Source organism: Podarcis melisellensis, assembly GCF_964234715.1.
Source record: "Podarcis melisellensis genome assembly, chromosome: 6".
NCBI lineage: Eukaryota > Metazoa > Chordata > Lepidosauria > Squamata > Lacertidae > Podarcis > Podarcis melisellensis.
This window is the reverse complement of record NC_138538.1, coordinates 96,561,750-96,583,502: the sequence shown is the minus strand read 5'-3', so window position 1 is coordinate 96,583,502 and position 21,753 is coordinate 96,561,750. Positions and strand designations below refer to the sequence as shown.

The window sequence follows — 21,753 nt, the reverse complement described above, 5'->3', positions numbered from 1 at the left end:
GGTTTACTCCTAAGCCTTCGGTTTCCGAAGATATAATGTTTCCTAATGAGACTGGACTGTTCTTCCCAAAATCAAGGTACACGAGACCAGAACCAGCTCCAGAAGCTTTAGTGAGAGTTTACTGAAAACATTTTCAAAATTCTCTGTCCCCTGAAGTAAAACATTTCATTATCTATATAATGAACACACTAAGCATGGACATTTTTACCTTGAGGATCACAGCCTTGATGGATGGAACAGAACAAGCAGGGACCGTGCACCCAGTGTTTCACTATAACCCCAAGGGAAAGCAGGAAGTGTACTTTCAGGTGCACAGGGTGGGGCTGTGGGGGTGGTAGAGAGAGACTACAGATTTATCCACACCAGAGTTTACTATTTGTAGCACTTTGCATTCCCGTTAATTTGTATAGTCCACATGACGTTACTTTCAAGCAACACCAATCTTGGTTCTTTCTCTCTGTAAATTTTGATTCACCCAATTTAGAAATAATCTGAGAAATGAGAAATTGGTCTCAGGGTTACAGATGGTTTGGAGTTTGTTTGGGGTGGGTGGATCAATTGTTATTTTCTGCTATTCTCTACTACTTCATTGGGGCTGTTTTTTCAGCGGTGCTTGTCACTATACCTGTCCTCTCTCAGGTACCCTAGACTGACACCTCAAGGTATACAAGTGAATGCAATGTGATGAGCCCACAAATTGGCATGCTCCAGTGGTTATCCTTTCAACCAAGTGGAAACATATGCATCTGTGTCAATTTGATTAAACTGAAAACAGATGTTGAAAGAGATGCAGGAAACAGAGCCATAGCTATGGAGGGGCTAGCCGGTGCGGAGGGGGGGTTGCTTCCAAAGCGGCACCATTGTGGCTCCCAGCCTGTGTGTGTGTGTGTGTGTGTATGCAAATATGGAAGGGGGGGTGCCAAACTGGGTCTTTGACCCTGGTGAAATAAAGCCTAGTTTTGCCCCTGCAGGAAAACCCAACCAGTCACTAGAGAAACAGAATCCCATCTTCCTCACCACAGAGGATGACATCAAAATTTCCTGCAATCCATAAAGAAAACAAGACAACAACAATATTTATTACGGCCGTAGGCCCATACCAGTAAAAACAACACATAAATAACAGCTTGTGCACGTGGGGGAAAAAAAACAGCCGCTAAAACACCACTATAACAATAAAATACTATAAGATAGAATGGCATACTACGCCTTAGTTAGCTTGTAGTGCTCCTTGGCGTCGCTTTTGGGTAAGGACAGCGACCAGGAACCTAGCCACTTTCAGGGTCGTATGAGTATCCTTATCCTGCAGGATTTGGGCAAGGTGGAATTTTGGTGGGGTATCCTCTAGTTTCTGTATGATTGATCCCAACAAATTTGCCCGTGGCACGTTGAACAGGGGGCAAGTGAACATAATGTGCTGGAGCGACTCCAGCGTCTCCTTATCACATTCGCACATGGCGGGGGCTTGGCCCTTTGAGAATCTATGTCTCAGGACGTTGGAGGGAAAAACGTTGAACCTCGCTTTGGTAAAGGCCAGTCTATGGGCAACAGTCGAAAGGGAAGAGAGGTATGATGGAACGCAGTAAGTTAAAGTGATACCAATGTTCTGGGGCGAACAAACACCTCCCCCCAGCATATAATTTCGCTGTAGATCGATGTCATCCAGTCTTTGTCATCCAGAAAACAAGGTAAAAAATAGGGAGAGAAAAACAATCCATCATATATTTATATACAACAAGCAAGATCATATATAATAACAAATCAGATTTCTTCCCTAGATATTTACAGTGTTCTCAATGATGCTGTTTTCCACTTCCATTTTTTGTCATGCTGAGAAGAGTGTCGAGAGATGTGCAGGAGCACACCTCAATGCCGACTATCTGGGCAGAGGAGAGTTGCCTGGGCAAAGTGACCTCCTAAAATCCCGGGGTAAGGCCGGGAAAGCTTGGCAAATCCCCAGCAGGGCCTTAAAGGAGCTCCATGTCACGGCAGTGCAGTGAAATTTTAGGTCTTCAGGCCAGAAACCAAGACTCAGAAATATTGAGGAATTAAGAAATCTGGTTACAGATTGGCTACAGCCCACAGGTACAACAGATTAATGAACTGTTTAAGATAGATAGGAAAAATGGCTTTGCAGAACAAAAGTCTCAGTTTACCAAAGACGTATTAGATACAAATATAAAAGCATAATAAAAAATGTACAAACTGCTGTTGGAGTGGCAAACTAAAGAGGAATTTGTGAAATTGAGCATGGCTTAGCGGACAAAAGATGTGGGTCACTGTATTGATTATGAAATATGAATTTTACAGCATGTTATGTGACAAAAGAAAATATGATGAAAATGTCCCATAAATGGTATTTAACACCCATCAGATTGGCGAAAATGTCTAAAAAAGAAAAAGGTATATATGGGAAGTGTAATTAAATTGTGGGATCTTTTATTAATATGTGGTGGTCCTGTAAAATAATTAAGGAATATTGGGAAACTATATATAATGAATTTGAAAAGATATTTTAAACACTTTCCCCCAAACACCTGAGATTTTCCTCTTGGGGATGGTAACAATGGAGGTCCCAAAAAAAAACAAAGAGTTTATTACTATACACCACCGCCACATCTAGAACCTTATTGGCACAAAGGTGGAGAACAAGCATAGTCCCCAGTAAGGAAGAATGACAGTGTAAAATGTTCGAATATGCTGAACTGGATGGTCTGACGAACAGGATAAGAGAAAATGAAGATAAGGAATATAAAGAGGAATGGATAATGTTTATTGACTATTTCAAGAACCAGTATAGACAGATACATAGCTTTGCAGGTCCCCAGTAAATCCAGCAGAGTTGAAATAGATGGTGTATTTAATAGATAACAAATTGGTTGATTTAAAATGTGGCTCACGCAGAGCAGAAAAAAAGCAAAGGAACCAGGAAAAGTGAGGAAGGGAAGTCATATGGTCTATGTATATATGTTGTATTTGGTACGAAGTTGTAAGTGGGATGGGGAAGGGGGGGGGAAGGCTAAATATGCTCTCTGTTCCTGTTTTTGAAAATGCAAAAAAGAGGGGAAAAGATGCTGTTTTCCAGAGTCTTGGTGCACCAATGCATGAAACCCACATGGCCCCTTTCTCAATAAACAAGTAATGTAAGGGTTCAGAATCGGGGCGACATCGCCCTTTCTCTCTCCTGCTAGCTCCACACACTTACGGATCATGTCTCTCACTTTCCTCTCCCAGCTCTGTTGATGGGTATTTTTTGATTCATCTATTTGCAGTATTATTATACTGCAAAATGTACTTAACCAGGTGCTGTGTATGGTCTTCTGATATTAGTTCTTTGAACTGTTCTCTCTCTGAGAGGGTCAGATTTATTTAATACTAGACAGTTAATAATACGTTGTTTGCAAATTCTGAAAGAAATTAGGGATTTGTCTCAGTTCAGTAATCATAAGACTTCAAAAGACTTCATAAGACTTCAAAATTCTATCTTTAAATAACTTTATCCACTAAATCAATTCACTTTCTCTCTGTAACTGCAAATCACTTAGCATACATTTGTCTTTTGATTTCTCATTATAACATATAGCTGTCACTGTTGAGAATTCTGAGCTCAATATTCTTCTGTATCTATGCCAAATATTAAAACAGCTTTGGTGCAATTGTTTGTTTTAATCATGTCCCTTATTAGATGTGCTACTATGCCTACTGATATATTTAAGATCTATTAATCTATTGCGCTCTAGTATCAGAGCACAGTATCTATTGGAAAAATCCCAAGAACGTTGAGGGGGAGAAACATTAAAGGTAAAGGTAAAGGGAGCCCTGACAGGGACCCCTGTAAAGGTAAAGGGACCCCTGGGGTTGTGGCGCTCATCTCACTTTACAGGCCAGGGGAGTCGGCATTTGTCCACAGACATTAATACATTTTTATTCTGCCATTCCACCGAGAAGCTTGGGGAACCGTACCTAGTTCCCATTTTATCCCAGCAACAAGCCTGTGAGGTAGGTTAGGCTAAGTGTAACAGGCCAACCTCGCCTAATGAGCTTCAGAGCTGAATGAGGATTTGAATGTGTTTCTATTCTACCTGTGGATATAGCTGGTAGCCAGTGGAAAATTTGCTAAGCTGCTAGGTTTACCTGTGCTAACAAAGTATACGAAAAGTTTTTTTAAGCTGCCATGTATTCAATGGCACACTAGAAATATCTGACTGCAGCCTCATAGGCAGTCAATTTAAAATTTACAAGTGCAGAATGTGGTGCTGACTGCAGAATTCAGCTTTGGAGCATGTTCTCTTTCATTTGCTTTAAAAAATAGACGTTCCTGTTCTGAGTGGCAGCTGGCATTCTCCATGGTATAGTTTGTGCCCACAAATTAACAATGTTTTCCTAGTCTGGACAGCAAGGCAAAGGTAGCAGGTTTTACTAGCACGGTATGTGCATATTAGGGACGCAGGTGGCGCTGTGGGTTAAAGCCTCAGCGCCTAGGACTTGCCGATCGAAAGGTCGGCGGTTCGAATCCCTGCGGCGGGATGCGCTCCCGCTGCTCGGTCCCAGCGCCTGCCAACCTAGCAGTTCGAAAGCACCTCCGGGTGCAAGTAGATAAATAGGGACCGCTTACCAGTGGGAAGGTAAACGGCGTTTCCGTGTGCGGCTCTGGCTCGCCAGAGCAGCGATGTCACGCTGGCCACGTGACCCGGAAGTGTCTCCGGACAGCGCTGGCCCCTGGCCTCTTAAGTGAGATGGGTGCACAACCCCAGAGTCTGTCAAGACTGGCCCGTACGGGCAGGGGTACCTTTACCTTTACCTTTACCTATGTGCATATTACATGATCTAGTCATATCTTGGCAGTGATCCCCACGTTTGTTTTAATGTTTGGGTATTTTTTTTAAAAGGCAGCCTTACAACAGGATCTGAAACCAAGTCTGGGTGAAGAAAGAGAAATTAGTATGTCCAGAAATATTTTACAGCAGCTTTTGACAAAGTTTTTCAGCAACTGCATCTTTGCAAGACCTTTTAATGATAATGGTTCTTAATGTTGAGAGTTGGCAGGAGTCTGACAGCATAAGAAGTCTGACAGCAGGAGTCTGACAGCAGGTCATCTAAGATAGACAGGTGATGAAGGCAAATGCTGAGACAATTTGAAATCCATCAAACACTACAGTGTGGATGATGACTGGAAGCACGAATGTAAGCAGGGCTTGCTGGATCAGGCCAGTGACCCAACTAGTCCAGAATCCTGTTCTCACAGTGGCAGAACAGATGCCTGCAGAAAGCCTGCAAGCAGGACCTGAGGACAAGAACACTTCCCTGCCAGCCCATGGTATTCCGAAGCATGAATTTATTCCATCTCCAGCAACCAGGCAGCAGAAGCTCTCACTGACAGTGGTGGCACAGATTAATGTGGTTGCAAGAAAGTCCCATTGCATCAGCACTTTTCTTCCATGGACATGATCCAGATGAGTTCTGTGTGGATACAAATGAAATGTAGGAATACAGCTTACAATCACAGAAATAAGGTAGGTTCTAAAAAGGTACATCTCAAGGGTCAAAAGCCAATGTAAAGTGGTGTCTGAGATGGTCTGTAAGGAAAGAGGTGGTGTTTCAAGTATTTGGGACCTGAGCCATTTAGGGCTTTAAACATTAACATGAGCACCTTGAATTGGGCCATAAAACAAACCAGCAACCAATGCAGCTGTCTGAAAGCAGAAGTTATATGAGAACCAAGTAGAACCCCAGTCAGTAATCTAGCTGCTGCATTTTGGTCCAGTTGAAGTTTCTGAGTAATTTTTGAGCCCAACACCACATAGAGGATTAAGCATGCAATGTGGAACCACAGTAATAATCGCACTTCCACCTAACAGTGTAAGAAGAGCAATGCTTTAGCAGCATGAAAGAGCCCTGGGACAGAAGCAACCCAGTTCAGTTAGTTGACACACATAAACCACCACAAGAGGGCATAAAAGTACTGGCACCCAAAGCATCACATTAATGCAATACAGTGAATTAAAAAGTGTTCTGTAAGGAGTGTAGCACAAGATGCTCAGATTCAGAAAGGAGAACTGGGCTAGTGGGTCTGAAATATATCAAAGCAACACTATGACAGGCTTACCTTAAAAAGCAGAGCTGAAGCCTGCGTTGGAGAATACACCAGGTGCTCCCAAATCACTATAAAGGCAATACAAACAGAGGGTTGTTTTTCTAGAGCTGGTGTAGCCTGGAGAACAAGGGGCCCAATGCTCAGAAGGCACCTTTGCTCCATTTCTGTTCCCGCAGGAAGTAATTTTAACTCAGCAAATTACCAGGATGCCCTTGCTCAAGTTTCTCTCTCCCCCACCCCATTTTTGTTTTCCAGAAGAAGAAGAAAGCCAGTATCCAATATCAACAAGCAAATTCTATTTGGCATATTGCCAGGCCTAGCAAAATAGCACAAGAAGTAGGACCAAAATTTATAAAAAATAGGAACACTTGTGAAATGAAAAAGTCAGCAAGAAGCTATAGACCATACACTGATTGCTGCTGCTGACATGTGACCGTCTGGTAAGTTTGAAGAAGGTGCAAATAATCATGAAAACACATTAAAAAGACCATCTGGATCAGCCCACCCTGTAATTTGCCTGCCCTTGCAGCAATGTGGCCCTCATTGTACTGACTTTCAGAAGTGTTTGTCTTTTCAAATGCTGTTGCCTAAAGTTATGTTTCTGAGTAACAAGAGTTGGTGAGAAAAGCACCAGAAGTTCAGCCTTTCCTAACTGTGATTTCAGCTATGAAGAACAGTCATTGTACTGAAACAAAAGAAGCCTTGGGGTTGGATAGAGGAACAAGACTGATGACAGAGGTCATTTGGACAAGCGTTCACTTTGGCGTGAATCAGAATCTTGGTTGGCCATATCATGGGAAGTAGAGTACAGTATGTTTCTGCCCGCAAGGCTTGAGGACACAGCTGCACCCGAGCTTTCAGATGCTGAATGACTGACCTGCAATCCATGCACATACAAGGAAGGAAGCCCCACTTGTCTCAATGGGACTTACTCCCAAGTAAATATGCTTAGGATCATGCTACACATCTTGTTAACTAAAATTGTTTGACAAGATCTGAATGACAGATCTACTCTCTCTGTGTGTTTGTTAATCTTTACCTCTCTTTTCAAAACAGCTTGCAGATCTGTCAGAATGGACTCTGGGACATTAAATCTTATGCCTCATTAAATTATTAGTCATTCTTTTTGAATACTAGAAAAAAGAGGTTGGTCTAATTTCATGTAGTAATTCATAGTACCTGGTATGGTCAAGGAGCCTTTTCTTTTCCCCTGACAGAGTCAAAGTTGCCATTGGATGGTGCAGAGAATTTGAGAAAGAGAGAGAGAGAAATTCAGTTATTGTCATTTATTTATGTAAGCAGCAGATAATATACCAGCGATTTGTTCTCAAATACAAAGTAGTGATTGATGAAGTAATTCCATTTGCATTCCACCACTCCACCAAAAAGCAGAGGGAGTCAGATGGGTTTTTCTTCATGCAACAATCCTGAGAGACTTGTTAGACAGAAAATTCCTGGCACGAAATTCCCCATTGAGTTTCACCCTAGTTCCAGGCACAGAAATATGTACAGCAAACAATGCTATGGCCATCCTGACTATAAAAGATCCTTGGCTAACAAACTTGCAACAAGTCAACTGGTTATAGGATTCCCAGACCTCCAATAGTAAAACATTTCTTAAATGGAAATGGATACTGCACCCTCACCCCCAAAAACTCCCCACAACACTATGTTTTCCCCCATTGTGAAACATGATAACTAAGGCGGGTGACATCTGGCCTTGCACTCTTGCGTGCTTTCGATGCATCAGTATAGAAATACCTGCATGCATGTTCAGAAAAACAACAAAAAAGAGGTAGTGGAGGTTGGAGGAGGAGGGGATTGGGGGAGGGGGGCAGGAGACAACTAACAACAACCCAGAGACATTTTGCTCAGCTCTGTTCACACAGTGAAATAGCAGTGAATGATCCATGACTGAAAAAAGGGTATGTGTGGAAACTAATGCACACAGAGAGAAAAATCTAATTTCCAAGGTAGGGGAAATAAATGACTTATTTGATATTAGGCCCCATTTGAAAGCACCCATATATCACAAGGTGCATAAGCTGCGAGTGTTGCTTGTGGCACAGAATGAACTGTGGTAGCAGAATGCCACTGCACCACTATGCCACTTCCAAATGTAAGTGGGGAGACATTTTTAAATCCCCAGCTCCGCCATGTAAAAAGGTGCCTGCATGTCAAACATATCAGAAACATATCAGACCACAAAACATCTCTCAAATTTACAACACAAGAGAAGGATTGTTTTTACATGAGAGAGTCACCCTGCGACAATAAACACACACACAGCCTGAAGTGCTGTGGAACATAACTTTACCAGCACTTTCTGCATATCTAGCTCCTCAAGAAGATGTAATAATAATAATAATAATAATAATAATAATAATAATAATTTATTTGTACCCCGCCCACCCATCTGGCTGGGTTTCCCCAGCCACTCTGGGCGGCTTCCATAGAGACCAAAAATACACTAAAATGTCACACATTAAAAACTTCCCTGAACAGGGCTGCCCTAAGATGTCTTCTGAATGTCAGGTAGTTGTTTTTCTCTTTGACATGGTTCCCTGTAGCTTTGCTTCTCGCAATGAGGGAACCACCTGAAGGCCCTCGGCGCTGGACCTCAGCGTCCGGGCAGAACGATGTTAATCAAAATAAAAAGTTGAAAACATGACCAGGTTGGGGGAAGTAAATAAGTTGGGGCACCTGGGTTTTCTTACCTTTTTTCCTGAAGCGTCTAATAGCCAGAGCGATCAGACTCCCAGAAAGTACAAGGGCAACAGCCGATACTGTGGCTCCACCAGTATAAAGCAGAGCTTTTGTGTAGTAAGGGGCAACATTTTCTGGAATGAATAACAAACCCAACAGTTAGAGACTGAGTCCCCTAAGCTCTTCTTAGGTTCTTCATTTCCAGTTCTATGGTCTGGCACCTTCAGCATGACAAATCCAAGTGCTGCAGACTGTGATCAAGACAGAGGGGCTTCATGGCAATATAGTCACCTGTATGATGTTCTGTCTTCTCAGAGTCCCTTCCTTCCTGTACAATGTAGGCGTTGGCTCCAGCGGGCCGAGGTTCTGTGGGGCCCCTCAATCTTTTTTTATAAAGGGGACTGCTGCCTCCATTGCTGAGCCCAAACACAGAACCCCCTCAATGTTCCTCAGAAGATGGTACCTCTGCTGTGCCAGCAGCACTTTGCTCCCCCAGCTATTCAGGTGGATTTAGCTTTACCAGCCAAGACCAGCCTGGACACCATCAGTTGACCCCACAAGCCGCCTGCACCAGACTTTATAAAAGCCTTCCATCCAAGAACGCTCCTCAACTATCAGTGCAGGTCTTACAAGAATGTTTCACATGTCTGCAGTGCCACCAACTGCAATAGTTCTGCAAATGTACAGCAAACCAACTGGCTGCCATCCATGATGCCAGCAGAATATTTCCTTCCTCCTGAGCCCCAGGACAGTTCCGCAACTTTTTTGGGAATTATTTTCTTTTTTAAAAACAAGGGTGCTTCTATGCTAAGCATTTTAGCAGAAACTATTCACAGGAAAATCACAGCCTTTCCAGTTGTGTGGAAAGCCAATTGGTAATAATAGCTTACAGTGGAAGAAGAAGAATAACATAGGGCTAGAAGCCACCCATCTGGAAGCCCCCTTGAAAAGGGGCTACAGGTACCTTGACAAACAGGCATCTCGGGAGACCACTGGCCATCGGCCTGGCACTGAAGGCTGCTTGTTCCATTGAGGTTGTAGCCCTCAGCACACTGGAAGAGACATGTCGACCCGTATCTGAAGGAGTCCCAGGGACCAGAACAGTTCATCTTCATCTTCCCCAGAACCTTCAGGTGGGGACACTTTATCGCTGTTGGGGGGATGGGAAGAAAATATGAACCACAAACTTGCTTTACACATTGGATTAAAGGAATGTTATGCTATTTCTAAATATAGCATTGTAAGAATTAGACAAACGGCTTAATAAAAGCTGACAAGTGACAGAGGCAGCTGTATTTATGCGATATGTCTTGGCTGTCTCTTAGTGCAGACCCAGATAACTGAGCCTGAGCTCCCACAGCTGCCATTCTCCAGGAACCACAATCGGCAGGACTGGTAGCAACAGCGGCAGATATGTTCTATGCTTGAAATAATATTTTATTCTCTTGCTAACTATGCTGTGTTAAATGTGTATTCTGTTGTTGACCTCCTTTTTAATGTAATATTTCAGTTTACTGTTAAATATGTTGCTTTGAATATATACTTTATATTTTATATACTTTCTTCAGCAATGTTTTATACTGGATTGTTTAATTTGATGTTTTAGTCATCAGAATCATGCTGCACAGTAAAGCATGGAAATAATAGGCTGTTAGACCTTTTAAACATCACATTCTAGTCCAGTGTTTCCCAACCTTTTTTGGGCAAAGGCACACTTGTTTCATGAAAAAAATCTCGAGGCACACCACCATTAGAAAATGTTTAAAAAATTAACTCTGTGCCTATATTGACTATATATAAAGTAAAGGTAAAGGTAAAGGTACCCCTGCCCGTACGGGCCAGTCTTGACAGACTCTGGGGTTGTGCGCCCATCTCACTTAAGAGGCCAGGGGCCAGCGCTGTCCGGAGACACTTCCGGGTCACATGGCCAGTGTGACATCGCTGCTCTGGCGAGCCAGAGCTGCACACGGAAACACCGTTTACCTTCCCGCTGGTAAGCGGTCCCTATTTATCTACTTGCACCCGGAGGTGCTTTCGAACTGCTAGGTTGGCAGGCGCTGGGACCGAGCAGCGGGAGCGCACCCCGCAGCAGGGATTCGAACCGCCGACCTTTCGATCGGCAAGTCCTAGGTGCTGAGGCTTTAACCCACAGCGCCACCTGTGTTCCATATATAAAGTAACTCTCTTTAATAGGAATCAAATAAACACAAAGAAAGTATTTTATAATTACTTTATTATGAAATAGTAAGTAAACAGAAATATGAAAAATTATAAAATACTTTATTCAGTGCGCAACCTGGGCCTGTTTGGCTGAACACAAAGCTGATATTCTGGCTGGAATCGAAGAAAGACACACACGTAGCTCTTCGTCAACAGCTCTCAGTCTCTCTCTGTATTTAGTTTTTATAGCAATCATGCTTGAAAAGCTCAACTCACAGAGATATGTAGTGGAAAATGGGAGCAATGTCAAAATAGCTTTGTTTGCCAGAAGGGGGAACTCCTTGGCAGTTTCCAACCAAAAACTGTCCAAAGGTAGATCAGCAAATCTTAGCTTGAAGCCACGATTTTGTCTCAGTTCAGTTAGTTCCTCCTGCTCCTGTAAAGTCATGTCCTTTCCACCAACTGATGCTGAGCTATAAGGGTCCCTAACCCAGTCAAGGCATTCAGTGGAGACTGAAGAGAAATAAAATGACAACTTCCCCTCGAGAGTTTTTAAATGTTTACCTATTATCTCACACAGTGCAGCAGTGTGAACACCTTGCCATTGCTTGGTGAGTGTGAACATTTCAAGATTGCCACTTTCCACGTGTTGATGCCAGAGTGTGAGCTGTGAGCTAAGGAGTGCTGGAGATTTTTGCACTCTTGCTCAGTTCAGCACTGTGCACACCCAACAAGTGCAGGCACTTATGGCAAGTCACAACTGGCCGAGATGTGGAAGGATTTGTGTTCATGTATGGTCTGGGAATGTCGTATGAGGACCTCCAACCTGAGCGAAAACAGGCATATGTGGTTGGTATGTTTGTATTTGCTTGCAAGCTAGACCGCAGCTTGACTGTTACTCTACATCAGTAAAAGCACTTGGAGGAACAATCTGGCCATTGACTCTCAGCTTAACTAACCTCGCATGGCAGTTGTGCGAGGATGAAGCGGGGAGCAGAGAACTGACTCTGCAGGTAGAACATCTCTGTGCACAGGTGACACGCCACGTTAGGAAGGAAGAAGCGCTCGCTCACATCCACCTTCCTGCAAAAACCACCCAATGAGCGCCACAGGTATCTTCATTCACACGTTCAGGCGAAGCACCGCTCTCGCGCGTCGCTGGCGAAAACTCCCCCGCAGCAGCAGCCGCCACGCGCGTGCAGGGCGCGTGGCGAGTCTGGGGACGGGGGTGGGAGGATCTTGCATGCTGATAAGGTGCGCGTGTGCGTCCGTCCGCGCGGAGGGGGTGGGCTGGAGCGCTGACTGGCACCTCGCCACCTTCCCTCAGCGAGCAAGAGAGCGAGCAAGCAAGCAAGCTGCGGCTCCCTCAGCCGCGGTAGCGCCGAGAGGAAATCCGGCAAAGAGCTCCCTCAGCCAGTCGAAAAGAAGCGAAGCCGCTCGCTCTTTCTCTCTCGCTCTCTCAGGGAGCTGCCGCCGCCGGCGCGCTTCGAGTCCCAAAGTCGAACCGAAGTGGAGAAACGCGCGGGAAAGGCGAGCGGCGGCGACCCTTTGGCCCGCCTGTCCCTTCCGCCACCCAGGGCAGCATGAGGAGGGGCTGCTTGCCTGCTGCTGCCGCTGCCGCTGCTTCCAGCGTCGGAGAAGGAGCGCAGGGATGCCGCCGAAGCCGAAGGAGAGGCGGGGAAGGCGCGCCTAGGAGGCAGCTCGCTCGTGGCCCCGCCGCGCTCTGAGGGGACGCCGCTCGTCGCCTTTTCTCCTCACCGCCCGCCTCGCCCGCCTCCCTCCCACGGCACACCAGGCAACGTCTCGTGGCACACTAGTGTGCCGCGGAACACCGGTTGGGAAACACTGTTCTAGTCTGCTTTCGGTGCTTCCTCTTCTACCTCTCTTGCAATAAACAGACCACACTATTAGTAAGCTTTACTTACAAACTCCAGGACACAGGTGGCGCTGTGGGTTAAAGCCTCAGCGCCTAGGACTTGCTGATCGAAAGGTCGGCGGTTCGAATCCCTGCTGCGGGGTGCGCTCCCGCTGCTCGGTCCCAGCGCCTGCCAACCTAGCAGTTCAAAAGCACCTCCGGGTGCAAGTAGATAAATAGGGACCGCTTACCAGCGGGAAGGTAAACGGCGTTTCCGTCTGCAGCTCTGGCTCGCCAGAGCAGCGATGTCACGCTGGCCACGTGACCCGGAAGTGTCTCCGGACAGCGCTGGCCCCTGGCCTCTTAAGTGAGATGGGCGCACAACCCCAGAGTCTGTCAAGACTGGCCCGTATGGGCAGGGGTACCTTTACCTTTACTTACAAACTCCAAATGTCAGCCAACAGCGTTTTGTATCACTCTTCCAGTGTTGAATAAGATATATATTTTGGCCTCTGAAGCCACTGTGATAGCCACACACAATACACCCTTGGAAAGAAGCCCTAATCCAATTCTGGGGAGCAACCTTACGACAAGCAGTACCCACTGTTTGCCCAAGCCTGTCCCAGAAGGAACCAAGATTATCTGGAAGCCCTACCTTCACAAATGGGCACATCTCTGCTCCAGTTTCCCTGATCTGTGCACTCGAGCTCCTCTGACCCAACCAGCTCAAAGCCAGAGTTGCAGGAGAAGATGCAGCTGGAGTGATAGGCAAAGCGGCCGTATGGATGAGAGCAGTTTCCCTTGCCATTGTCTGGAGTTTGCAGGGATGGGCACTGGACAGCTGGGATAGGAATGTGCAGATTATTTATTGTACATGAATATTGGATGAGTCACAATACACTGCAGCAGATGCATATTCAAATTATAAAGTGTTTCTTTCCCCTGGCTGGTGACCGTATTGCAAGTATCCAAGATATCAAAATGCAACTATATGATTTTATATTCTGGTCTTCCTTCAATGCAGAAAGCTTTTGAAAGAGCATTTTACCGTGTCAGTTTCCTTACAAGGAATAGGAGACCTGTGGCATTTTTGTCGTATACTTTAATTTCCAGTCATACGCATTGAACTCTGAGGAGTTATGAGAAATGCAGTTACTGCAGGTGTCAGCCAACATGGCACTCTCCAGATGTTGGCTGGGGGGATGGGAGTTGGAGTTCAGTCACCTCTGGTGGGCACCATAATAATAATAATAATAATAATAATAATAATAATAATAATAATTTATTATTTGTACCCTGCTCATCTGACTGGGTTTCCCCAACCACTCTGGGCGGCTTCCAACAAAGATTAAAAATACATTAAAATGTCACACCTTAAAAGGGCTGTCCCTGTTTTGCTGGCACTGACCTTGGCACTGTGGCAGATGTTCAGTCCAGCGGCCTTGAGCTGTGCAGTCAAGCATCTGTAGTCCAAGCAGCTGAAACCCAGCACTGCAGGAAAAGTTGCAGCTGGAGCCATATGCAAAGTGCCCAAGTGGGTGGGTGCAATTTAAATGGCCATTGTCGGGCTTAGGTAGACCTGAGCACTTGACAGCTGAAGGAGAAAGGACAAGTAAGCAACAAAGCCCAAGTTATAAATATGGTAAAACTGAAGAAAATCCATTGATGAATGTTAAGTTGTGGGTGAACATATCAGACAACACAGCGATTCTTCAAACAGCTCTTGTTTATTCACAGGCCAGAACAGAACAGAACTGAAGGGTTCAGCCAGCCTGCTTATATAGAACTCCACTAGAAAGCAACAGTAACCATTTTCTGTAACTATCCAATCACTGAACATCACTTTCGATCCCTTATTTGCATAACTATCTGCAGTATAGGGACATGGGTGGGGCTGTGGGTTAAACCACAGAGCCTAGGACTTGCCTCCATGAAGAGAATATTTATGCTACAGGAGAGCTCAATGCAGATGAAATATCTATTACTATTTGTTGCTATTGTTTTATCAATCTATGTCTTGCCTTTCGCATTTCTGTCAAGGCAATTTACAAATGTTTCATAAAAACAACCAAAATAGTTTTTAAAACGGTACAAAGAACAGTTGACGAGGGTCCAAGGCTACCTTCACAAATGGGCACATCTCTGCTCCAGTTTCCCTGATCTGTGCACTCGAGGTCCTCTGACCCAACCAGCTCAAAGCCAGAGTTGCAGGAGAAGATGCAGCTGGAGTGATAGGCAAAGTGGCCGTATGGATGAGAGCAGTTTCCCTTGCCGTTGTCTGGAGTTTTCAGGGATGGGCACTGGACAGCTGGAATTGGAAATACAGATTTCTCAATATACACCCCAAATAAATATGTCACTTCAAATTCAGCTTGCGTTGTATGATATCAAATGAAACTTTGGGATTGGGGCCAGCCTGCAGATAGATGGCGGTTAATTCCACCTCCCCCCACCCCACCCCCTGATGAACCGCATGCTCGTGTGGTGAGGTGGCACCTCCTGAAATGCTGCTACAGCAACTAAGCACATTTTGAAGCTTTGACACCCAGGACATCAGCGCTAAAGAAATCTGGAAATTAACAAGGAAATAAACAACTATCTGACTTTTAGAAGACGTCTGAAGGCAGCCCTGCATAGGGAAGTTTCCAGTGTTTGATGTCCCACTGTGTTTTAATTTGTTGGAAGCTGCCCAGAGTGGCAGGGGAAACCTAGTCAGGAGGCATATAAATAATAAACTATTATTACTATTATTATCTATGAGATCCAGTTTTCCCGTATGAACCTGCCTTGCAGCATGTCCATAGACTGAGCCCTCTAGTGTTGTAAATTGCCAACCAGCTCTACATCTTACTCTAAGCATAAAAAAGCACCAGAGAAACACAGATCCATACAGAGATGTCTCTTAACTGGCCAATAAAATTATGTCAATTTAATTTACTTATATCCTAAATTGTATTTAGTCAAAGGCAATTATATCTCCATTGGGTGCGCTAAAAATAAATGGACTGTGCATCTGGGGCTGTGCTGTCTGCATGTCTGGAGTGAATGTGTTCTGCACCTCTTCTCAGCATTTTGGAGCGTAATACAGATGATATAGCTCTGTTGGATCAAGCTAGAGGCCCATCTAGTCCTACATCTTGCTCTCACCGTGACCGACATGATGACTATGGGGTCTAAGCTCTCCCCACTTGTGATTCCCAGCATACTGCTTCTGACAGTGGAGGTAGAACATAGGACATACTGTATGTAGAACGCATATGGAGGAACTGCCAGGCAGATGCCACTAACAATGTTGCTACAGTGAATGGACCCCAGAGACAGTACAGTCACCATCACCCAAAGCCTGCGTTGTTGTTCTACACACCCAAAGTTCAGGTTTCATACTTTTCAGGAGGAGGGTGTGATACAGTAATTCACCGTTAGACACTATGGATTAGTGACCTTATTTCCACATCAGTCTGTGACCTCGTTAAGGAAGGTTGCCCCTGTGATCACTCCAGAATAAGTACCCAGTTCTTGGTATTCAGTCTGTGTCCTGTTCCTTTGCAAGTAGCAAAGGCACCCAGTCAGTTTTGTTTAGATTCCCAAGTTTCAGAGCAAGATCTTGTATGAAACTGGAGAAAAATCAAGAATTGCTGTTGTCGCTGCTATCAGTGGAAGTATGACACCAGAGGATCCAGTTTGTTTTTCAATTTAGCAAATGCAACATCTCAATTTTATATACTCAACTACCATCCATTTCCCAGCTGATTCCCAAGAGTATACTCAGCACTGACCTTCACATAAGGGTGGTTTCTCCGTCCACATTCCCAGAGCTGTGCACTGAAGTTGCTTTGCTCCAACTTGCACAAACCCTGTATTGCAGGAGAAAGTGCAGCTGGAGCTGTATGCAAAGTCTCCATGTGGATGAGAGCAGTCAAATTCTCCATTCTTGGGGACATCCAGTTTGGGGCACTCAATAACTAGAATGAAAGAGAGTGCTCAATGTTGGTGAAAGGAGGAACTATTCAGCCCAGATTCTCCCAGCCACAGGAAGAAGCAAGTCCAGGCATGAAATGAGACCTGTACTTCTGGGGGGAAATGAAGGCAGTTATTTCAGGGGTGCTTCCAGATATAAGTTCTCCCTTGCATATAGGTGCTGCTCAACAAACCTCTACACCACCATTCTTTTTTCATTTAACTCTTTGGCTGGACCCCACCATTTCTCATCTGCACCAGTGGGTGGATCATGATAGGATGTGTCTGGAATGAGTATTTAACTCATTCCTCTCACAGAAACATGTGCATGCATGCAGGTGGTTCATATATCTGCATGGGTTCCTTATTTTGTTTTTTAAAAAAATAAACCAATCCCGCCAAAAGTGTGAAATTAAAAAAATGCAAAAGTCTCATTGACCAATGTAGAGATTGATCCATCAATTCCCCTGTCTCTTACCACTGCAAGGTGGCAACTGAAAACCACAGGCACATTTAAAAAATATGCTTTCCATCAGAAGCCAAGAAACACCTTACTTTTGCCATTTTGAAAAACAGCCTTGTATTTTGTCTCTTAACATCAGGACTTCCTTACTTTTGCCATTTTGAAAAAGAGCCTTGTGTTTTGTCTCTTAACATCAGGACTTCCTCAAATTCTGCTTTCTCATGCTCAAGAAAAAAGGCATCACATGCACTTAACATTATGTTTAGGCAATGTGATGCCCCCCCCCCAAGCATGAGAAAGCAACATTTGAAGAAGTGCCTGATTTTCCATGCTATAGGACCCACATTTTCTTCTCATGAAAACCTTCCCCAACCCATGAAAAACAGTATTACAATATAGGCAGCAAAAGCCAAATTTGTGGCACATGACACTTCCTGTGTCAAAAACCACAGTCCCCAAAGTCCCAGTGGTAAAAGTGCAAAGCAGCAAAAACACATCCACACCGAAGGGCTCTTTGCACTGCTGTTCTATACCTTTCCTATCAAAAAGAAATTAGAAGGGGAGAAATTGATGAAGATAATTTCAAAACAATGATGCTGTTGTGATCTGCATGCTCCCATATGAAGTCTGAGGAAAATGCTATAAGAAGGGACCATCTGGAAGCAGCCCAGGTTGCTATAAGGTAGCCAGGCAGGAGGTGCTCAGCCTTGAAAGACCCTGACCAGACAGATCAGAGTTTCATCACAAAAACAGGCAGTGAAAAGACCTTAGTTACCCTGACATGTTGGCAAGGGAGCAGTCCAGTTCCCAGTTGCTAAGCAGCGGGTTGAATTTCTTCCAGCCAAGTTAAATCCAGCCTCGCAGGCAAACTCACAGGTAGATTGGAATGCAAACTCTCCATTTGGATGAAAGCAGGTCATCCTCCCTTGCTTGGGGGTCTCCAGACTGTGGCACTGAATGGCTGAAGATGACAACGGTGATGATGGTAATAATCATAATTTCTTATACCCTTCCCATTTGACTGGGTTGCTCCAGCCAGTCTGGGCAGCTTCCAACAAAAATACAGGGAAACAACAACAACAATGGGATACAGAGGAAGAAGAGATACAAGTGGGCAAAGGGCGGGGGGAGCCAGGAGGGAGAAGGGGGTGGGAAAGGCTGTTGCAGAGTATTATTCCTTTGACCCAACCTCTACCCCTTGCACATACTGGTGTTTATTCAGGTATGTGTAAATGTCTTGTATACTGCAAATGTGTTGGTGGCCAGGAGGCCAAGGTGTGGAACGCATCAATCGTTAGGAAAACTGCGAATTAAAAGTTAGCATATTCAGGTGATGCGTTTCTCTAGGAACTATGGCTTCTGGAAGAAGTCAGGAAAGATGTCATTTTATCCTTATTCCACCACCTCATACCCAAAGAAGAATGGTGGTTCTTCCAGCAGCCTCACCTTGGCACGCTGGGACTGCCGCTGTCCATTCTCCAGATGCTGTGCACTCCGTCACCTTTTCTCCAAGTAACTGGAAGCCTTCAGCGCAGTGGAAGGTGCAGAGAGACTGGTACTGAAATTCCCCATGGAAATCGAAGCAGGTGCTGTTACCATAAGCAGGAGGCTGCAGCAGCTGGCACTGAACCGCTAGGAAAGCAGATGTGTGAATCAGGCGAGAGGCAACAGTTAAGAGTTGGAACTGGTTCAAGGGTGCGATTGCTTCTCATGTCCTGCACACAGTTTAGCAGAGGTGAAAGCATACAGCGTCCGTGTTCAGTCTCAGGGTGAAACTACATAGCTCAGCTTGTTAGAGGACAGTGCTGATACTGCCAAGGTTGCAGGTTCAATCCCCCTCTGGGACAGCTGCATATTCCTGCACTGCAGGAATTTATTATTTCTACCCCACCCATCTGGCTGGGTTTCCCCAGTCACTCTGGGCAGCTCCCAACAGAATATTAAAAACACGATAAAACATCAAACACCATCAGAGTCCCTTCCAATTCTACAATTCTAAGATTCTAAGATTCATGCAATAGTGCAACACTTCTGTATTAAAAGTGGATCTGGCATCAAGTCCATAGCAAGTGTGGAAGTGAAAATAAGAAAGGGTTCAGCTGCTTCCAGTCAAGCACCCCACATGGACTTCATGTCCAGGAACCAGTTAGGGACGACCGTCATCGGGTCTAGCCTGATTCTCGGGACATTGCCAGATTACCTGTTTATTGAGCATTCATCATGATTTGTTTGCAAGGAGGTCAGATGGTGGTGGGCCCCTCCAGCCTGGTCTTATATTGCAGATGTGTTCTACAACATGTTCTTGAGACATGAGTAGCACATTAGTGGTGGGTTTATTCTGCTTCCATGTGTTCTGTCATGCTTTCCCAATGCTGTCACATTATTGTTGACAGGAGAGGTTATGGGACAATAAAAGTGGAGCAAAAACCAGAACATTTGTGGTACAAAAAGTTATGGGGTTTCAGCAGGAAGTTACAGGATATGCACTAATTGTAAATGAAGCAGTGCAACTGCCCCATAACTTTTGCAGATGCAAACCGTATTAAAAGATGGAATGTGTGTGACCGCATTGATAGCATCATGAGCACAAATAGTCATGAATGCACCATGAAAAAAGATGTCTGGAGGGGCCGAGTGTGTCAAGGCAAGTGTTATTGCACACTTTCCAGTGCATTTTCCTTTGTGCAACCTGAGTGACTTTCTTGATTATACAAATTACAAGGCATAGAAAATTACCCAATAACGAGGTAGAATATTACCCAATATTACCCAATTTACAGCACAGTCTGGTATGCATGACGTACATATTGTAATTCTTTCTTTCCCTCTTTTCCCCTTTCCTTCTCTACTTTTCTCCTTTTAACTTTAGAAATTCTAATACAGTCGTACCTCAAGTTAAGTACTTAATTGGTTCCGGAGGTCCGTACTTAACCTGAAACTGTTCTTAACCTGAAGCACCATTTTAGCTAATGGGGCCTCCTGCTGCCGCCGCACCGCCAGAACACGATTTCTGTTCTCATCCTGAAGCAAAGTTCTTAACCTGAAGCACTATTTCTGGGTTAGCGGAGTGTGTAACTTGAAGTGTATGTAACCTGAAGCGTATGTAACCTGAGGTACCACTGTAGTTATTGATACAAAATACCTTTTACTTATGGTCACTAATCAGGCAACAAACATTACTATACATCACTTCATATCTTTAATAATTTTGGCATATATACTTGAGTATATCAACTTTGTTGATATAGTCAAAAAATTATCTGATGGTATATTATTATTTTATTTTTTAATGTCAAGAATTGCTGCATGCCATATGCTCTATTGTAAACAAACAGGTAGCTCAATGAAACCAGGTTAAATAGTTTTTAAATGAGAATTAAGAAAAACAAAAAATTAATAATTGTGCAATCTGAATTTGCTGACATGTGAATGAATCCCACAAAAAAACCCCACAACAGTCTGTAGATGCCCTCAGTTATCAAGCCCTTGGAACACTATCATATTGTGTATTGTGTATGATTGTGTATTGACAAATTCTGGACAGCAACACACTGTAAAACATAGTATCTCTCTGGGCTCACTGACTAAGTTCTTGGCCTTGAGTCCTGCCCAGTCCTCCAATGACTACACAGCAGCGTTAAGTGGACTATTCAACACTGCAACTGTGCAAGGTAGCTGCAGCAGACCAGTAACAGCAAACTGAGACACTAAATTCCTCTAGAGGCCCACAAAAGTCCATACGGATGCCATACCGTGACAAACAGGTACAGAGGATGTCCACTGGCCAGATGCACTGCAGTGCAACGTCTTGGGGCCACGGAGCTGAAAGCCAACTTCACAACCAAAATCACAGGTGGAGTTGTAAGCGAAGTCGCCCACTGGATTTACACAGTCCATGGTTCCTCTTGTGGGTAACTCGATTTCTGGACATTGCTTAACTAAAGACAGAAAAAGGGGTAAACTAGAATGAAATAGAAATCTCCAAAACCATGATGCAAGGGGTCTGCTTGCACTAGATTTATTTAGTATATGGAGTTTCTAAACCATGAGCCTCACATACTACATTTTGCATGATGCCAGCCTATCTCCTCGCCAACACTACAGGCACCCCTCCTCCCAGCTCTTGCTAGACACAGATGGATGACTGACTGAAGCAGACCCATTCCCCATTTGACTGGGGGACCCTCTGCCAATCTCCAACAGTAACATTAAATCAGATTGCTATTCTCCCACGGATTCGTAGCCTTCACAGGTGCAGAGAGAGTCTAGAATTAGCCACAAATCAGCTAAAACAATTAGAAACAAATACATTCATGTTCTTAGAATCACAGAATTGTGGAATTGGAAGGGACCTCCCCCCCAAGGGTCATCTAGTCCAACTGAACCGCCTGCAATGCAGGAATCTCATCTTAAGCAGGTGGCCATCTCGGGTTAATAGGCAGGGTAAAAATACTCCCAAATAAGTAAGCAAATGTTGGCAGTTGAAAACTCACTATAGCACAACAGCTGATCCCATAC

General features: G+C 44.4%; 1 protein-coding gene across 2 annotated transcripts in view; it reads right to left on the bottom strand.

The window, feature by feature from the left end:
• Positions 1 to 4,838: 4,838 nt before the first annotated feature.
• Positions 4,839 to 21,753, bottom strand: part of LOC309371941 (P-selectin-like) — a 28,952-nt gene continuing 12,037 nt past the window's right edge. Inside the window, exons 7-18 of one of the 2 annotated variants that reach the window (XM_081915075.1) lie at positions 20,988 to 21,173; positions 18,682 to 18,867; positions 18,011 to 18,196; positions 16,592 to 16,777; positions 14,938 to 15,123; positions 14,224 to 14,409; positions 13,471 to 13,656; positions 9,765 to 9,950; positions 8,812 to 8,934; positions 7,274 to 7,304; positions 6,107 to 6,162; positions 4,839 to 5,460 (exon numbers count right to left, since the gene is read on the bottom strand). In XM_081915075.1, the coding sequence (XP_081771201.1) occupies positions 6,108 to 6,162; positions 7,274 to 7,304; positions 8,812 to 8,934; positions 9,765 to 9,950; positions 13,471 to 13,656; positions 14,224 to 14,409; positions 14,938 to 15,123; positions 16,592 to 16,777; positions 18,011 to 18,196; positions 18,682 to 18,867; positions 20,988 to 21,173 (1,697 nt within the window). In that variant the 3' untranslated portion in view covers positions 4,839 to 5,460; position 6,107. The remainder of the gene's footprint in view (positions 5,461 to 6,106; positions 6,163 to 7,273; positions 7,305 to 8,811; positions 8,935 to 9,764; positions 9,951 to 13,470; positions 13,657 to 14,223; positions 14,410 to 14,937; positions 15,124 to 16,591; positions 16,778 to 18,010; positions 18,197 to 18,681; positions 18,868 to 20,987; positions 21,174 to 21,753) is intronic. The other variant, XM_081915076.1, reaches the window with a different exon arrangement.